Genomic DNA, 20,029 nt, shown 5'->3' with positions numbered 1-20,029 from the left:
TGCTCCCAACTGAACGAGAGAGATTAGAGGAAAAGCGGGTCAGAGTGCATAGCAGGGCTGCTTTTTTTTAGGGCCTCTTGTCTCAAACTGCAGAGGGAGCGATGAAGTGAAATCTTGGCTCTAGTAAAGTTAATCCCAAAGTTCCCATTAAGACTAAGAAGGCCAGCATTTCATCCACTGTTCACTTGTGGGTGGGATCAAGATTTCAGCTGTCTTCATCAGTTTCTCCCTTTGCTGTCTCTTGGTGGATGTGGAAAACTATCAACTATCAATACCCACATAAAATCTGCTCTGCACCAGAATCTGGTGTCACGTATGTCACTGTGTTGTTGTGGAAAATATTATTTGGAGTTAAGATTTTTTTAAGCAAGTTATTAAGCAGGTTGTATCAATACCTTGCAAATCAAGAGGCACAGAAAAGTGATACTCGGAAAGAAGCCCTGGGTAGTTAACAGGTGTGTATTGTTGGGGGACAGGCACAATTAAAGGAAATATATATTTTAATTGTGCCGGAAATCAACTAAAAATACTCCCTTCTGATAGTCCAGAACATTGATAGAGCACCTCTCCTCCAGGAGAATCAGACCCTATGGCGATTTATAGACTATAAATAGAAATAAACAGACAGAGAGATATCCCGCTCCCTATTGAAAACACACTGACCTGTGGCACATTTATTGTTAGCGCATACCACAACTGCTTGATAGGAAGTAAGGCCTCCCTTACCCATTTGAAAGTCCAGAGGAGGAGATCATTATCTCAGGTAGAACTTGGCCAGGACACCAGTATTAACTCCTGCTTATGTATAAAAACCTTTAATGATCACAGCAGTGAAAACCTCCATTTTACATCTTATTCAAAAGATGGCACCCTCAGCATAAGAGCATCCGCTAGCACCATGCAGGGGCATTAGATCAGTGCTGGTCCAGAGGGGAGAGTGTCCCGTTTCTGAGTCTTCAACAACCTTTCCAGCAGCAGTAACAATATTTAGCACTTGTATAGTTCTTTACACCTTCAGAATGGTGCACAAACATTAGCTAATCCCCACAACTTTCCTGGGATATAGGCCTTATTTCCCAGCCTGTTAAAAACAAGGATTAAACTATAGAACTTCCTGTCTAATGCCACACAGCAAAGTTACTTCGAGATAACAGCTGTTATTTTAAATTAACAGTGCAAATATCTACACCGTGCACATGCTACTTCGAAATAGCTGGGTGCTATTTCTAAATGCATTTTTGCATGTAACTGTATTATTTTAAAATAAGCTATTTCAGAATAGTTGTTCTGGAATGGCTTGTTTCAAAATAATGCCAATGTGTAGATGTAGCCCCTGAGTCCACATCCTATATCGCATTTCTCCAGAGCACACTGCCTCTTACAGTCCCACATGGGGCTTATCCTCAGGGATTTCCTGTTTGAATACAGATGCAGCTCAGTCTCACAGGTTGAGAAATCCACTAAACCCATAGTTCAAGCCACTATGGCTGCTCTTGTTTGGTATTGATTTCTGCTGGTTTCAATATAACTGTCCAACAGTTGTTTAGAGATGTGTGGGCCAATTTCTGGAACTTGGCAGCACATTCCAGCCATTTAGCACACAGTTCTTGTCTCTATTCCAAAGACAGAAAGAAGCACATCTTTATTTTGTCTGAAAATGGAATATAACTCAAGAAACAACTTTAAAACAGGGATATAGACCAGGGAATGCTTAGCAGCTGGATGCTCTAATTGTGCAAAGTTAATACAGACGTGTATTGTTGATTGTTTCTGTGTTAGTTTGCAGTGATGATTTGACCCACAAATTCAAAGGTTTCACTGTAATGAATGAAAGTGAGCGGTATGAGGCACTCAGACACTGTCGCTACGTCGATGAAGTCATCAGAGATGCGCCATGGACACTCACACCAGAGTTCCTAGAAAAACATAAGGTACGATTCTTCCCAGACCCTTTCCTTTCCCTCTGTACATTAGCTGCTGGGAACACATAAGAAGGATATGAGATTCTAGGAGATGGAATAAATTAAGTAATTCAACTCCCAACAGCCAAAGCACCTGCCAGTTTTAAATTAAAAAAAAAAACAACTTTCTGTTTTCACTTTTTGATTTAGGTCGAAGTGGGCTCGTATTCTGTTTTTGGAGACCGATCAAAATACCAGCATATCAATAATGCAAATTTAACTCACTGATCTGCAACAATACAGGGCACTCTTCTCATATTGATGGCCTTTTGGAGCTAAACGTACGTCAGGGATTTATCTTGTGAGGCTCCCCATAGGTTAGAAATAACAAGATTAAAAATACCCACAACTTGCCCGGTACTCCTGTGTTCAGAGGCAGCCAGTTGTTATTTCACACTGTTAAAATATAATTACCAAGGCCAAAGCTCCCTGTCATTTTTTCATGCCCATATACAGAACAAATTTCGTTATGTGCCTCCGCCCCCAAAGGTAATAGATCACACAGCAAAAGTAATTGTGCACCCAGACAGCATGTGATGGGGTGGTGCTTGGGGTGGGGTGCAGAATGAAGTGTCTGGCTGAGAGTATGGGCTCTGGGTAGGGCTGGGGCTGAGGGGTTTGGGGTGCAGGCTGCCCCAGGGAGAGAGGACTACCCTCAGCCCTCTCTCACTGCTGCAGCTTGAGAGCAGGTGAGCAGCACCTCGCCAAAGCCGCTGCAGCTCCAACAGGCACAGCCAAGGGAGAGGCACCTGTCCCGCAGAGGGGGCACATCCCAGCTAGGCTGGGTGAGAGCCAGGGAAGGGAGTCCTGTGGCCTGCCCCCAGCAGAGGCAGCTATGGGTTGGGCATCATGGTTGGGGGAGAGGTGTGCTTCTCCACTCGCAGCGTGAAGCAGCTGCACCGGGAGTGGGAAGAGGTGCCTCTTCCCCTGGTCCCAGCACAGAGCTGCTGCAGCTGGGGTGAGGGAAGCCAGGGAGCAGAGGTAGTAGCCCTCTGTATATCCACCCTCAGCCCCTGCACAGGGCTTGTTAGGCAGCTGCACAGCTTACTCAGCCCAAGGCTAAACCAAAAGTGAAGTGCATGTTACCTTCTGAGTGCCATGGCAAGTGAAATCAACTCCATTAGCACAGGGCAGAGTTACCTTTTCTTATGATTATGATTAAAGAAATCTGACAAGAGACCGTGGTGGCATCCCTCACCCACATTAATTAGTTATGGTGGTTAGATACTTATTGTTAGCCTAACCGATAAGAGTACTCTTCATTTGTTAATGTCCAGGCAGCTATAAGAGAGTACTTTAGTGATACACTATATATGGCCATGTCTACACAACAAAGTTAAGTCAATCTAATTTATGTCAGCATACAGCTGCCACGGTAATGACCTGGCTTGTGCGCGTCTTCCCTTGGCTCTTTGTGTCAGCAGTATGCATCCTCACCAGGAGCACATGCACAATTGACATCGTGGGGCATCGTGGGAGAGCTTTTAAAAACTAGCAACACTCCATGTAAGCCAGTTGGTGTTGACACTGACAAAGCATCAACCTAACTACATTGACACTGACAATGCCCCTTGTGGGGATGGAGCTATTCAATCAGTGTAGTGGGAGGGTTATGTTGATAGGACATTTTAGCATAGACCCTTACAGAGCTGGGTTGCTGTAAGCTGCCTTGGGTTGACCAAACTCTGCAGGGTAGAGCAGGGCTTGGTCTTTACGTAGACAAAACCTGGGCCAAGTTGTTTGGCATGCTTGAGCTGATTTGCACAGGGGGAACCTCCGGTGGCACAGAGCTACTGAAGAATCAGCTTCAGCAGCATCATGGTTTGCTGTGGGGGGAAAGGGTCAACTCTTCCCCTGACCTTGGTTTGCCTTCCTCAAACTTTTCATAGCTCTTTGTGCTTGTTGTTTGGTCCCCACCACCTGGATTTGGCAGAACATAATACAATCCCATATAGTGGAGACTGGTGAGGACTCAGGCAGGCAGGCACAGGCCATGTGCCCCCCCTCTCCTGCCCAATCCCTGTCCTTGCTCTGTTCCTGCATCTCCCCTCCCCCAGAATGGCGTTGCTTTTGGGACGCACTGCTCTAGGGGAGCGGCAGGACTGCCTTTGCACTCAACAGAAGCAGTACAGCACCGATGGAGAGCGCAGGGAGTGGGCGATGCAAGGGAGGTGAATTCAACTCCTTGTGCACCCACCACCCCACCACCTCTGGTCCCATATAATCCTCTCTACACCAACAACTGGTCCCTCTTCCCCTACGTTGTCCAGAAACAATGCCCCTGACTGGCACTCAGTAAGTCTAAGTGCAGAAGGGGGAAATGGACTTTGAAAATCTGGCCCCTACCTCCTGATAAAGTCCTGCTCCTGCTGCTCCTGGTGAATCAAGTGCACATTTCCCAACGATTTCAGTGAGTGCTGCCATCAGCCAAAAGTACACACATGTGCCACTGTCCTCTAATGGATACGCATTCGACCTGTTCAAGTGCACGTGGGTGTTTGTATGTTTTACTACCCGCCCTGATCAAGTGAAATAATCCTTTGGGATGATGCTACAGTTTGATAGTACAGTTTGTGTGGCCATACACACAAATACGGGAAGCTGTGAACAGAAACCCTGCGTCTTCAGTTTAAAAAGTCAACTCTCTTGCACTTGAGTTAAAGCGTAGGTGACAGTAGAGGAGGACATCGCACACAATAGGAGAACATCACATACAAAGCCAGGCTGTGTTACACTTGGGCTTTTGGAGCCAAAAGTCCTGAATTCTATCATAATTCCACATGGTGTGCTCCATTCCAGCCCCAGCCCCAGTGCAAGGTTTTAATAGTACCTTCCAGATAGGATGCTCCAGGGCAGGCAGACGCTGTTGAGAAAAGAATTTGCCCTTACAGAACCAAGGCAGATTCCCTGACTCATGCAGCTGATTATTTGTTCTCTTGTATCTTTTGCAGATTGATTTTGTAGCCCATGATGACATCCCATACTCCTCTGCTGGCTCGGATGATGTGTACAAACATATAAAGGAGGCAGGTAAGGGCAATCCTCTATATTAATTGTATCCATTTCAGTCTTTATTTAAAGCCCCTCTACATATGTGACTGCCTTGTAACCACACCTGCGGAAGGAGGAAAAACAGAGATAAAGGCATGTTCCCTTGTGCTTGTCAATAAGAAAGTGCTGCTAACTTCTGCAGAAAAGTTCATGACCATGAAACTACCATGATGCCCTTGACTGGATAAACTAAAATCAGTTCCAGGTGTAACCTTCAGGAAGCCATTCTGCTTGTCAGGAGACAGTCCTGCCAGGTTTACTGTTAGATTTATGGTGGGGTTCATAAGCAACACTGAAATGCTGGAAAAGGCATTTACAGCCCACGTACCAATAGCAGCACGTTCAATCCTTGTTTTCCCTGGGCTAAGGTGCAGCTCTGTTGCGACTCACAGGTGGGATTTGTATTACGGAAAAATGCATAATAATAGCAATTAAACCATCCTCCTTTACACCAAGGCCCCTTTACATAAGATGACCCTATTTCTGTGTACTGAATATGGAACACCTGGTAAAATTAGTGGTATTCAAGTGAGTTCAACAGCAATCAATCGCATACACATTCCAATTAACATTCAGTTGACAGCCCCTGTTCAAAAGAATTCTGTGTATCTGGAGTCTTGTTATTTACCTTATCTCTAAGGCATTAGGGTTCACACAGGGAGTGGTGAAACACGCGCCCCCCCCAACCTTCCACACACACAGGGAGAAGTCTCACACACACTCACACCCCTTTACACCTCCAGCACCTTGGGGCAGTGACTGACCAACTCAACCCTCTCTGCATGCCGCTCTCTAACCTCCAAGCCACAAGGATGTACCTGCCTCTCCTGGTACCTAGCACTGCATCTTCCTGAAGCAACATGTGGTGGGGGGAGGGGCATGCAGGGTCACATGCCCCACCCCAGATTACAGTCAGGGTTCCCACTAGAATGTGGCTAGCAGCAGCCTTTCAGCCCTGTGCAGGAGGAAAGGGACGGGAGCTTGTGTCAGCTGCAGGAGAGGCAGGATGGGATCACCTGGCCCGTGTCTTTTCAGAGCTCTTCTCTTTCTCTCCTTCCTGCCCCTCCCCACAGGTAGCTGAAAGGACCTTGTCCCTTCCTGCCTGCACAGGGCTGAAAGGCGGCTAATACCTCCAGGCTGCTGCTGCTAGCCACCAACACAACCTAGCTAACTCTTGTCTTTCAGCTAGAGCATGGGCAGTGTGCTTTGTGCATCAGGGCTCAGAGACCCTAACTGCAGGGCTTCAGCGAACGTGGCTCAGCAGAGGAGACTGCCTATGCAACGGGGAAGAGGATGCTAAGTCCCTGCCATGGGAACTGCTATGGAGTCTTCAGGTTTGAGGCATGAAGAGGCTGGAAATCACCAGCTCTGTGCAGGGCTTTGGCACATCAGGGACTCACTCTCTGGATATGGCCAAGGCAGCTGGCAGGTGCACTGATTCGGTGTATGACAAAGATGCCTTCTGCTGGCGGGACTACTACCAGCTTTAACGTGCCCTGACAGAATCCAGTAAGGCCAACAAAGATAAAGGGCACCAACCACTCTTGCCCCGTTCACACACCACCTTGAAGTCATACAATTGGCAGAATATTCCACCTTCTGGGGAAATCAGATACACCCATTCTTCTAAATGAATTTGGTTCTGCAAAGAACTTGTTCTTTTTCTATACCCCAAAAAACATTTAAAAAAAAATCCTTCCTTTAAAATGCCTGGCTGTTTTGTGTCACTGTTGTGTCCCACACTGACTCATTGTATCTGCTGAGTCTGCTCACTCACACCTATGTCTCCTCCCTGTCAGACAAATGATAACGCTGTGTGATCTGTGGATTCAGAGACAGTGGATCCAGCCCAACTCAGGAATGAATGGGAGTCTTTGTGTTCGTCTCTGATGGGAGCTGGATAAGGCCCTGTGAGAAAAATTGAAATCATTGTGATGTCAAAAGCCTCTTTATCATGAGCAGCTATCATAACACAATGAACAATGCTGAAGAGGGAAGCAATTAAACCTTCTTCCCACAGTGCTCTGGAGCAAACTGTTTCAGGCACTTGAGGTTCCCACCCGCCTTTCCAGCCTACATCAATGTGTGTGTGTCTCTCTAGAATTTCCTAGGGCCTCAACATCTACTGTCTGGTAATTTGCAAGTGTTAAGTGAAACGCTGGGGCTGTCTTTGATAACTATTACATTGAAGTGAGGCAAAAGCATGAGTTGCTACAGCTTGAGCAAATGCGTCAGGTGTCAAACTGGGCACTGTGACAAATTAGCCCCCTCTGACCACTGCGAACAGAAGAATTCGGGCAACACACACTGACCAGTAAGTTAATTATGTGCTGATTCCATGAGGCAGTCACATTGTCAAAAACAAGCAGGTTAACAGCACGTGAAATCAAACATTTCACTATCATTTATTAATCAGCATTTGGCAAGGGATGACAGCGAGGCCTGCTGGAGTAAGCCTAGGGCTACTGCATGAAGCCAGCACTACCTTGTCCATTATTATACAACAAAGCTGTGATACACAGATCTGGCAAGAAAATGAAGCATCATTTTGTCACATGACCTAGGTCAGGTTTCAAAGGCTAATCTGCACCACAACAGGTTAGCAGTTCCATTGCCTGCTGTGCTCTTCCCCATGACCTCAGTTAGCCCCTTCTCAGGTGCATTTGGTGCAAAACGGAACACAAAAAGCCCTTCCCATTTTTTTTTAAGTGGCCATTATTTGTAGCTGGAATCAGTGCTGTGTCCAAAGGTCTCCCAAGTACACCAACTCTCCTGCTCCAGTGGCCAACCTGCCCTGTGACAGTCATTTCATATTTAAAAACACCAGTTGGTTACAGATGAGAGCTTTCAATAGCTAACTGAAGGAAGGAATTATGTGCTGGGATCTCTGAAAGGACAGACGGAAATGGAATCCCTTCACCAAGGTTGCGGAGCATCATAGCTGGGCAGGAAGTCAACTGGACTGGGTTCTAGTCCCTGAGCTTTCCTGCTGTGTGATGACAAGCAAGTTATTTCATCACTCAGTGGCTACGTCTACATGTGAAGCCTACATCGAAGTAGCTTATTTCGATGTAGATAATAACGTCTACACGTCCTCCAGGGCTGGCAACGTCGATGTTCAACTTCGACGTTGCGCAGCACCACATCGAAATAGGCGCTGCGAGGGAACGTCTACACGCCAAAGTAGCACACATCGAAATAAGGGTGCCAGGAACAGCTGCAAACAGGGTCACAGGGCGGACTCAACAGCAAGCCGCTCCCTTAAAGGGCCCCTCCCAGACACAGTTGCACTAAACAACACAAGATCCACAGAGCCGACAACTGGTTGCAGACCCTGTGCATGCAGCATGGATCCCCAGCTGCAGCAGCAGCAGCCAGAAGCCCTGGGCTAAGGGCTGCTGCCCACGGTGACCGTAGAGCCCCGCAGGGGCTGGAGAGAGAGCGTCTCTCTACCCCTCAGCTGATGGCCGCCATGGCGGACCCCGCTATTTCGAAGTTGTGGGACGCACAATGACTACACGGTCCCTACTTCGATGTTGAACGTCGAAGTAGGGCGCTATCCGCATCTCCTGATGAGGATAGCGACTTCGACGTCTCGCCACCTAACGTCGAAGTTAACTTCGAAATAGCGCCCGACGCGTGTAGCCGTGACGGGCGCTATTTCAAAGTTAGTGCCGCTACTTCGAAGTAGCGTGCACGTGTAGACACGGCTAGTGACTCCAGTTCAGAAGAACAGTCACACTGGATCGGGCCAAAGCTCCATCTAGCCCAGTAGCCTGTCTTCCAACAGTGGCTGGGGGAAATGAACACCTCAGGTAACCAAGTGAGCTGTCCCATGTCATCCATAACCAGCTTCAGACAAAACAGAGGGTAGAGACACCATTCCTACCCATCCTGGCTAATAGCCATTGATGAACCTATTCTCCATAAATTTATCTAGTTCTTTTTTGAAACCTGTGATAGTTTTGGTCTTCACAACATCCTCTGGGAAAGAGTTCCACAGGTTGATTGCACAGCATTTGACAAAATACTTCCTTTTTTGTTTTAAACCTGATGACTATTAATTTCATTTGATGACCCCCACCTAGTTCCTATTTTATGAGGTGTAAATAAGACTTCCTTATCTACTTTCTCCACGCCCACCACATTTCCATAGACCTCTGTCATAGTCCCCCTTAGTCGTCTCTCTTCTAAGCTGAAAAAGTTCCAGTCTTTTTAATCTTTCCTCACACAGCACCCATTCCAAACCCCTCTTCATTTTTGTTGCCCTTTTCTGAACCTTTTCTAATTTCAATATATCTTTTTTGACATGAGGAGACCACATTTGCATTCAGTATTCAAGATGTGGATATACCTTGGTTTTATATAGCAGCAATATGATATTTTAGGTCTTATTATCTATTCCTTTCATCATGATTTCCAGCGTTTGCCCAGGATACCAACCTCCTTCATGAGGAGCTTTGAGAGTCCTCATGTAGTATGTTTAACCACCATCTGAGAGCCATGTAGGGAGCCCTTGGAGAGCAGTGCTGTACACAGGGATTGTATAGCTCCTATGCAGATTTCACATGATCTGTTAACCTTGACAATTTTCTGCAGCATTTTGGGTCTTCAGCACCCTGGAAAGGGGGTTTGGTGCTGAAGAAGAATAGTATTACCACAGGTGAGGGGAATGGAAGAAAAGGGGACAGCCATACGTAATAGATGAGAAAAATCTTAATAGACATGGATTCTATAGTTTTAAAGCAACTATGCAGTGGGCTCAGAAAAAATCCCTGCATGTTTTAATTGATGATTTGTAGAAATGGAATAGATGAAAAAAGGTTCCCCTGCACAGGTTCAAGGCCTGTGTTTTTCGGGGGGAGGGATAGCTCAGTGGTTTGACCATTGGCCCACTAAACCCAGCCTTGTGAGCTCAATCCTTGAGAGAGCCATCTAGACAAATAGATTTTAAAAATAATCTGCCAGGGATGGTAATAGGTCCTGCAGTGAGCACAGGCAACTAAACTCAATGACCCCAAAGGCCCCTCCCAGCTCCATAAGACAGGTATATCTCCATATATTTGTATTGAACCATGCTAAATTTTAGTTTTCAGTTTTGTAAGGGTATCTGCCCTACATATGCCCCAGACAGTGATATTACTTTTTTATGTTTGACAGTTAAGACCATTCAGTAAATAACTAACCAGCCAGCCTAAATATCACATTTAAAGAGCAGGGCAGATTTCCCCTTTCCCATCCACTCTTATCCTCACTGTGGATCTCTGTTGGATGTTTTGTGCTTGATCCTTGCACCAAAACTACCTTGGACAGTGATAGAAGGTTCACACACAAAATGATATGACAGGTAACAGAGATTGACAGCAGATAAAAGCTGGTCAGGATGATTCTTGATCATCTACAGTAAAGATAGCTTTATTTAAGTCTATAAAATAATTTCTTCTCTATTTCTTCTCCTCCTCCACTTCCCTACCTTGTTCGCCTCCTCTCTTACTCTCTTCCCACCTCTCCTCACTAGACTGGCTTTTTAAAAGCTCTGCCAGCACTCTGGCCGTGAGATCAGCTGGCCTTCATTGATTAACTGTTTCCTCTCCCTATAGCCTCCGCCTGGAAGCTTAACTAGCTCTTTCTCCCCCTAGCCCAGGCTGCATCCTGAGCTGTCTTTCACCCTTCCAAGTAGGGTCTGCCATCCTGACCCTGTTACAACAGGTTACAGGAGGGAGGGTTTGGAGGAGGTGCCTTGAAGTCAGTCTGTGTACAGTAGTCTCCCAACTCACATGGAGGTTGTGTTCTTGCCCAATCCTGCCTAAGTCAAATTTCACATAGTTCAGGGGAGCCAGGAAACTGACCAGAGCAGCAGTGCTGGTCAACTTCCTGTCTTCTGTGAGTGGCAGAGAAGCCTGGCTCTGGGCTGCCTGCTGCTCACCGGAAAGGGGAAACTGACCAGAGCAGCAACACTGGTCAGCTTCCCTCTCCTGCCCACAGTGGCAGCTGCTCCTGTCAGTAGTGGCAGCCCAGAGTCAAGCTCTCAGCTACAGCCACAGACAGCAGCTAGGAAACTGACCAGCACAGGAGCTACAATTTTGCTACAATTCTGAAAAGCATATTAGGGAAAGTACTGCAACCATGATTTAGACTTTCTGATTTTTAGCAAAATATTAATTAGAATTTAGAGAGGCCTGGGGAAAAGAGATGTGTTCATTACTAAATCATGAGTTTGAGTCCCTCCCTGAACCTGTGAAGCTGGGCTAACAATGCTTACTTACCTCCCAAGGGCATTGTGAGGATTAATTGGTTCAGATTTGTATAGCCCTGTAAGAAATTAAGTAGTAAGTACTGTTATTTCATAAGACTGTTTCCAACCCAGACTCTCAACTCCGTATCACCTGCAGGTTCATGTGTCAGTTGCCTGTGTCATCTCCTAGCTTGTGCTTCACTTATAGATGAGAATGGTAATTTCATGCCACCCTATATAAACTACTAAAACAAATGGTTGGATCTGGAGCCTTTTCTGGCTGGTTTGCACAGGGTTGCTTTATTGACTCTCCAAGTGGTTTCCCTTTGCAATTCCGTTTGGTCTGTTTAAGTCTGAGCCAGACAAGGCCCTGAGGTTCTCCTCCATTCTTTAAAAATGTTTTACAGTGTCTTCCATCTCTATGTCACTCTTCTTATAGCGGAAGCCGGAGAGAACAGTGACCTCCGGCTGCTCTCTTTTCAAAGCATGGAAGCTGTGCTCAGGCTCAAGAGTGGGTTCTATAACTGAACATGTAAGGATATAAGAACGGCCACACTGGGACAGACCACAGGTGCATCTAGCTTAGTAACCTGTTTTCCTACAGTGGCCGATGCCAGATGTCCTAGAAAAATGAACAGAACACGTAATCAGCAAGTGATCCATCCCTATCACCTATTTGCAGGCTCTGACAGAAATCTCTGTTGCTTACTTAGGTCATAACTATTCTTCCACCTGCTGGCTGGCTCTTGGGAAAGCTTGCCTTTTCCCCCCTCCTTGATTGCTAATGCTTTGTTTGGGTTTATTGTTTAAACATGGCCTAATCATCCACATGTCTCCTGGCATTATTGACAGTAATTTGTGACTCTGGCAGCTGATTTGGGTAGAGATGAACAATGGAGGGGAGGTGCCTGCCTGGTGCCTGCTTAATTCAGTAGCCTTATTTACTTAATTAAAATATTTATATTTATCCACACACAGACAGCATTTATCCCAGGCTGACACTGCTCTAACATTTTTGTACAGCCTCAGTCAATTAATATTAGAGAAAAAATGACTCCTGAGATAATTGTCTCTAAATAAGTAACACTGTGTCATGGACGTGGTACCTCCTGTCCCCACGTGGTGTGGAGAGGGGATATTTATACTCCTGAAGGTCCCACCCTCACATCTGGGACGTCGCAACCCAATTGCTGATGCCTGTTCCTATGGTCTGTCTTCTGGGTCCCATGGCCCAAAGGCCGGGATCAGTAGCAGCAGCCCTTGCTTTTCAGGTCAGCGAGGCCTAGTGGCCAGAGTCAGTCACCAAGTCAGTTAGAGTGGCCCTTGACTTTAGGCAGCGAGGCCCAATGGCTGAAGTCAATCACATTAGCTTCTCTACCCTCCCACTTAGGCTCCACCCTAGGCCCCTAACAGCAGAGGGGTGGTACCAATCCCTTGCCCCCTCTGAGTCACTTCCTAACCTGTGTCCTAGGGCTGCCATCCATAGATCATTGGGGTCACTGGACTCCTCTGAGAGCCATACTCTTGAGGTTCCCTATGGTACCCAGCAGGCTCTGGGGGAAGGCAGAGCTTTCCAGCCAAGATGTCAGCGATTCTTTGGCAGGAGATTCCATCACATGTCTTTCCTGTCCTGCCAGCCACCCTGGCTGAGCTGGATTACTGCCTTTTATACGTACACCATAGTCAGAGGAAGGGCTAGCTCAGTGGTTTGAGCATTGGCCTGCTGGGGCCATTTAGGAATCTAGGGCAAAATAGGTATGGGAGTGGGGGAAGGATGGCTCTTGGCCCTGCCAAGAGGGCAGAGGACCAGACTTGATGATCGCCTGAGATCACTTCCAGCTCTATGTGAGATGTGTATCCTCATGGAGCCTGTCCAACCAGAGGTGTGGTTTCCTCAGCTCAGAGAATGGGATGAATCCTCTCAGCCCTAGTGCAGGGTTGGTGCACCCTGTCACACACTCCATACACAAATCAATACCTGGAAAAAACACAAGTCTGCTTCAGCAAAAGGTCCCAACCCTGATAAAAATGGTGATGCAGCAGGAAATTTTCCATGCTCATCAACAAACCAACATGGCTCTGTGTTGCCATAAAACGGCCAATTGGTCTTGGGGGTGCTGTTACGCCTGCCAAGTACCAATATCACATAATGGCTATGTTATAGGTAAAAATGCTATTGGGAAGCATCTCTCCAGTTTCCTATGTCATTTTGTCAACACTGAACTAGCAAAGCCACTGCCCTTATTCTAGGTTGATCAGGAGAATTATTTTATCCAAACTGATTATCCAGTAGGCAGCACAGAATGCTTAGCACACTCAGCTCTATTTGTAAGCCTGATACTGGCTCTGGGAGTTGAGTTTTAATCTTTGCTTGGTGTGCATTATCTCACTGGCTGCTGCACTGAAGATGTATTCACACTTACTAGAATTATTGCTTCTGTTTCTGGCTTTATTGAAGAATACACATGGGCTGGTCTTAATGACAAATGGTTAAAAATTAGTCAAATACTTTGAGGAAATAAGCTAGTACTAGTAAGGAGTGGCTCTCTTCAGCACCCTGGTTGTACTTCCTTTTCCTACTAATAAAACAACAATACTTCCTTTGTAGTCCCCATCTGGCATAATGAAGATTCTCTGCTGTACAAGAGTCAAAGAGCTCAATGGAATGCGAATAGCAGTGCAGAATAACAATCTGCCCATCTTTTGCATCTTCCATTTAAAATTCTTGTAATGCTACCACTAGCCAATTTAACCACACAATAATACACTCTCCTGCCACTGAAAAAGGACAACTGTGCAGGCAAATATTACATAAGTTTCACATGCTGGAAAAATGAAGCACAAGACAACTAAATGACTTCTCCAGGGTCAGACAGGAAATCAGTGGCAGAGCTCAGATTAGCCCACAGGTGTGACAGCGTGGTCCTATTGGTGTCACCGGCGAAAGTCCTCTTAGCTTCAGAACTTCACTGCCCATCTCTCAGCTCCCAGTTAGGCACCTTAACCACAGACCTTTTCCTGCTACATTCATGCCTGCCTAACTGCTGTGATGTCTAGGCATGACCCTGTTCTCTGTGATCTCTCTTTGTTATCCACTATCACCAGGAATGTTTGTACCAACACAGAGAACTGAAGGTATCTCAACATCAGACATTATCACTAGAATTGTACGAGACTATGACGTCTACGCCCGACGCAACCTCCAAAGAGGATATACCGCCAAAGAGCTAAATGTCAGTTTTATAAATGTAAGTAAGCACATCTACTCTTCTTCTTCTAACAGAGTTTCCGTGAGAATCCCAACCTTGGAGGAGGGGATAAGAGATACTAATTAGCTACTCCTGCTTTTGAAAAGGAAGATGGAATAGAGCAGAAATTGGTTAAAATTAACTGGGATTAAAGAACACTGCTTGGTTTGGGATTTATTTTTAGGAAGACTCAGCCATATCAACTTTACATGTCATAGCATTTGGCATTGTTCTTGGAAACTAGCTTTTTAAAGTACAGCTGATGCTCTCAGTTCCCACTGTGCTTCTGAACTAGTGCATACTTGCCAGGAAGCTGCTGCTAATTTAGTAGCACTGCTGCTTTAAAAAAAAGCTTCCAGGCACATGAGAAAGATGGTCTCCGTCAATCCAAAAAGCAGCCTAGAATTTGGCTTTGCGCCCTTATCGTTGCTGTGATGTGTTAGCATTAAGAAGGAAAAAGCATGGAAAGCACAAGCACCGTTATGAATTTTTGAATTTTCTTTTTCTACAAAGCAATTGCTGCTCATACCCAGGCACACGAACACAAAGCATGTGGCATTAAAGTAAGATTAAAGGGTACAGTGTAAGACAAAGGGGAAAATGACACCTATGACAAACCACTGTTTTGACAGTTATAGCAGCGGTCAGAGAGCAGCGTGTCAAGTTATATAATTTGTGGCACAAACCTAAACAGGATGGAGTGAGTTAAGTAGGCAGTATAAAAGCTTAGTAATTACTGGGGCATGATCTGGGGGGATGCGGTAGTTCAAATTAAGCAGCTTTCTCACTACAGAACACTCTGTGCCGTCCAGAAAAAGGGCAAAGACGTGAAGGAAACCAGAGTTTACCTTCCTTCCTTTTCTCTTTCAAGTCTTAGCAGAATAGCCCAGTGAAAGTGGCACTGCCGAAATGCTCTGCTGTGCTGTGCCAGGTTCCAGAAGGACTTCACTCATTCACACTAATGACTGGGAAAGCCACTGTGAATGGCTAGTTAATGAGGGGACATAAATTAAGAACAATGGATCACAAGATGTACATTTTGGACAGAATAGCTGTATTTATTATTAGTTCTCCCTTTCACACTTGGCCATAAAGAGACACCCAAGCAGAGATGTAGCCAATTTTGAAAAAATGAGTGACAGGTATTGCTATGTCTTACAGCGGTCCCTGAGTCCCCCTGACAATTTTTAGTGGGATTGCAAGTATATTTTCTTGTTTTTTTCTTTAATACATTAGACTCCTTTCTGCTGCATCAAAGAGCCACGTGAACAACAAAGGGAACTGTAGCCAAGTGCCATCAAAGTGAACAGATGAGCAAGGCGGGATTTTTTTCCTCTTGCCAAATTTCCGTGTACAGTAATATAAAGCATTACTTGTTCCAATAGCAAACAAACATTTCAGACAGACAAGTTACTTTCAAGGGGACATCACCCCCCCTTAAATATTTGCTAAACAATGGGGACAGACTGTGTGTGTTGGATTACATCCTGGGTCTTGCAATGGAAATTAGGCACCTACCTTGGGCTACGTCTGCACTACAAGATACACTGGAATTTATTAAAATTGATTTTATAATGCCATTTTTTAAATTTGATTTTGAGTATCCTCACTGCCCCCAGGCTCCCAACAAATTCGACACATGGCTTCCACACTGAAATCACCAAACGTCGACTGTTACAGCAGTGCATTGTGGGAACCTATCTCACAGGTCCCTCAGCCCCATATTCTGAGCCAGGACCAGCAGTGCTGTCAGTTTCCTCACTCCAGAAGCTTGGGGGACCTGGGAAACTGACAGTGCAGCAGCCCTGGTCAATTTCCCGGCTCCTGCTAGTACAGTAAAGCCTCCATTTACTGGACTAGTAGGGCTGTCTGTTCTTCCCCATAATCCCTTAAATGTGAGGGCTTACTCCCCTTCCCCACAGGCTCCCCCAGCCCCAGTTCCACCTCAGCTTCCCCCCCAAAAACCAACATCCTGAAAACAACCCTTCACCACAAAAACACTCCTACCCCCCAGAAAAACCCTCTTAACAAATCCCAAACCCCTGCCACTCACCGCCTCTGGTGGAAAAGCTGCTGGAGTACGCTGGCTGCTGCTGCCTCTTCACAGGTGGCCGGGGGTGCCTGCCCATGGGCATCTGGCTCTGTGTGGCTCCAGCAGCCCAACCGCAGGGTGCCTGGCCCCATTCACAGCTCCAGCAGGCTGGTGGTGGGGTACTGGCTTTGCGTGGCTTGAGCCACTCAGCCATGGGGTGCCTAGCCCCTGCCACGAGTGCACCAGCCTTCTCAGTTTCCCAGCTCCTGGGCACTATAGATTAAATAAAGTGTAAAATCAAATGAAGTAAAAATCATAAATGAACCAAAGTGTTCCACAGAATCTCTCTGGATAATAATCCCATGCTTGAATAATAAGAATATAATGGTTGGGTTATATTACCAACCACCTGACCAGGATTGCCATTGTGACAGTGAAATGCTCAGGGAGATTAGGGAGGCTATCAAAATAAAAAAAACAATAATAATGGGGAATTTCAGCTATCTCCATATAGCCTGGATACATGTCACCTCAGGATGGGAAGCTGAAGTAAAGTTTATTGACAACTGCTTCTTAGAGCAGCTAGTCCTGGAACCCACAAGAGGAGAGGCAATTCTGGACTTAGTCTTAAGTGGAGCACAGGAGCTGGTCCAAGAGGTGAATATTTCTGGACTGCTTGGTAATAGTGACCATAATAGAACTAAATTTAATATTCCTGTGACTGGGAAAATACTACAGAGGCCCAAGACTGTAGTATTTAATTTCAGAAAGGGGGATTATGCAAAAAAATGAGGAAGTTAGTTAAATGGAAATTAAAAGGTACAGTACCTAAAGTGAAATCCCTGCAAGCTGCATGGAAACTTTTTAAAGATACCATAGTAGAGGCTCCACGCCACTGTGGTTAAACAATAAAGTGAGAGACAAAAATGCATCCTTTAAAAAATGGAAGTTAAATCCTAGTGAGGAAAATAGAAAGGAACATAAACTCTGCCAAGGGAAGTGTAAAAATATAATTAGTAAGGCCAAAAAAAGAATTTAAAGAACAGCTAGCCAGAGAGTCAAAAAGTAATAGCAAAATTTTAAGTACATCAGAAGCAGGAAGTCTTCTAAACAACCAATAGGGCCACTGAATGATCAAGATCAAGATGCTAAAGGAGCACTCAAGGATGATAAGGCAATTGCAGAGAAGCTAAATGATTTCTTTGCATCAGTCTTCACAGCTGAGGATGCAAGGGAGATTCCCAAACCTGAACAATTCTTTTCAGGTAACAAATCTGATGAGCTGTCTCAAATCGAGGTATTGGAGGTATTGGAACAAATTGATAAACTAAACAGTACTACGTCACCAGAGCCAGATGGTATTCACCCAAGAGTTCTGAAGGAACTCAAAAGTGAAATTGCAGAACCACTAACTATAGTTTGTAACCTGTCATTTAAATCAGCATCTGTTCCAGCTGACTGGAGGATAGCTAATATGATGCCAATCTTTAAAAAGGGCTCCACAAGTGATCCTGACAACTACAGGCCAGTCAGTCTGACTTCAGTACCAGGCAAACTGGTTGAAACTCTAGTAAAGAACAGAAGTGTTAGACACATTGATGACCATAATTTGTTGGGGACGAGTCAACATGGCTTTTGTAAAGGGAAGTCATGCCTCACCAATCTATTAGAATTTTTGAAAGGGTCAAACAAACATGTGAACAGGGGGGGAGCCTGTGGATGTAGTGTACTTAGATTTTCAGAAAGCCTTTGACAAGGTCCCTCACCACAGGCTCTTAATCAAAGTTAACTGTCATGGGATAAGGTCCTGTCTTGGACTGGTAACTGGTTAAAAGATCGGAAACAAAGGGTAGGAATAAATGGTCAGTTTTCAGAATGGAGAGAGGTAAATAGTGAGTCTGTGCTGGGACCAGTCCTGTTCAACATATTTACAAATAATCTGGGAAAATGGATAAACAGTGATAAAATTTGCAGATGACACAAAACTACTCCAAATAGTTCAGTCCCAAGCAGACTGTGAAGAGCTACAAAAGGATCTTAATAAATTGGGTGATTGGGCAACCAAATGGCAGGTGAAAGTCAATGTTGATAAATGCAAAGTAAGGCACTCTGGAAAATATAATCCCAGCTATACATGTAAAATTATGGGGGTCTGACTTAGCTGTTACCACTCAAAGAGATCTTGGAGTCATTCTGGATAGCTCTCTGAAGACATCCACTCAGTGTGCAGCTGCAGTCAAAAAAGCTAACAAAATGTTGGGAATTATTAAGAAAGGAATAGATAATAAGACAGAAAATGTCGTAGTACCACTACATAAATCCATGGTACAGCCACATCTGGAACACTATGTACAGATGTGGTCGCCCCATGTCAAAAAAGAGACGTTGAAATTGGAGATGATTCAGAAAAGGGCAACAAAAATGATTAGGCGTATGGAGCATCTGCCATATGAGGAGAGATTAATAAGACTGGCCCTTTTTAGCTTGGAAAAATTACACTGGGGTGGGGGTTATAACAGAGGCACATACAATCATGATGGGTGTGGAGAAAATAGATAAGGACTTGTTATTTACTCCTTCTCACAGCAGAAGAACTAGGGAGTTGCCAAATGAAATTAATAGGCAGCAGGTTTAAAACAAAAAATAGGAGATATTTTTTCACACAATGCACAGTTAACCTGTGGAACTCCTTGCCAGAGAATGTTGTGAAGGCCAAGACTATAGTAAAGTTTAAAAACAACTAGATAAATTCATGGGGGATAAGTCCATCAATGGCCATTAGCCAGGATGGTGTTCCTAGTGCCTCCGTTTCCAAGAGGCTGGAAATGGGTGACAGGGAGTTGATCACTTGATGAAAACCTGTTCTGTTCATTCTTTCTGGGGCCTCGGCCACTGTTGTAAGACAGGATACTGGACTTGATGGGCCTATGGTCTGGCCCAATATACACGCATGGGGTGCGTCTACACTAGCCAGCCACTTCGAAGTATCTGGCACGCCGTCAAAATAGCACACATCGCATCTACACGCGCTGTGCGCTATTTCGACGTTGAAATCGACGTTAGGCGGTGAGACATCAAAATCGCTATTCCTATCCGAAGATGGGAATAGCGCCCTACTTCGATGGTCAACATCGAAGTAGGGCACGTGTAGACGATCTGCATCCCGCTACATTGAAATAACAGGTGGCCATCAGCTGAAGGGTTGAGAGATGCTCTGTCCAGCACCTGCAGGGCTCTGCGGGTGCCATGTGCAGCAGCCCTTAGCCCAGGGCTTCTGGCTGCTGCTGCTGCTGCTGCTGCTGCTGCAGCTGGGGGTCCATGCTGTGCGCACAGGGTCTGCAACCACTTGTTGGCTCTGTGGACCTCGTGCTGTGCAGGCCGAGTGTTTCTGGGAGGGGTCCTTTAAGGGAGCGGTTTGCTCTTGCCCCAGAAGGGCTAGTCCAGCCTGTGACCCTGTCCACAGTCTTTGCTGGCCCTTTATTTCGACAGAGAGTGCTTCAGT

General features: G+C 45.6%; 1 protein-coding gene across 1 annotated transcript in view; it reads left to right on the top strand.

Annotated features, from left to right (window-relative positions):
- PCYT1B (phosphate cytidylyltransferase 1B, choline) overlaps window positions 1-20,029 on the top strand; it is a 50,102-nt gene that overhangs the window by 16,033 nt on the left and 14,040 nt on the right. The window contains exons 4-6 of the mRNA XM_074983378.1: window positions 1,780-1,931; window positions 4,913-4,991; window positions 14,353-14,495. Coding sequence (XP_074839479.1) covers window positions 1,780-1,931; window positions 4,913-4,991; window positions 14,353-14,495 — 374 coding nt within the window. The remainder of the gene's footprint in view (window positions 1-1,779; window positions 1,932-4,912; window positions 4,992-14,352; window positions 14,496-20,029) is intronic.

The sequence above is a fragment of the Carettochelys insculpta genome, chromosome 1, assembly GCF_033958435.1.
Source record: "Carettochelys insculpta isolate YL-2023 chromosome 1, ASM3395843v1, whole genome shotgun sequence".
Lineage (NCBI taxonomy): Eukaryota > Metazoa > Chordata > Testudines > Carettochelyidae > Carettochelys > Carettochelys insculpta.
Note: the sequence above shows the minus strand (reverse complement) of the source record. Positions and strands in the feature narration are given on the sequence as shown.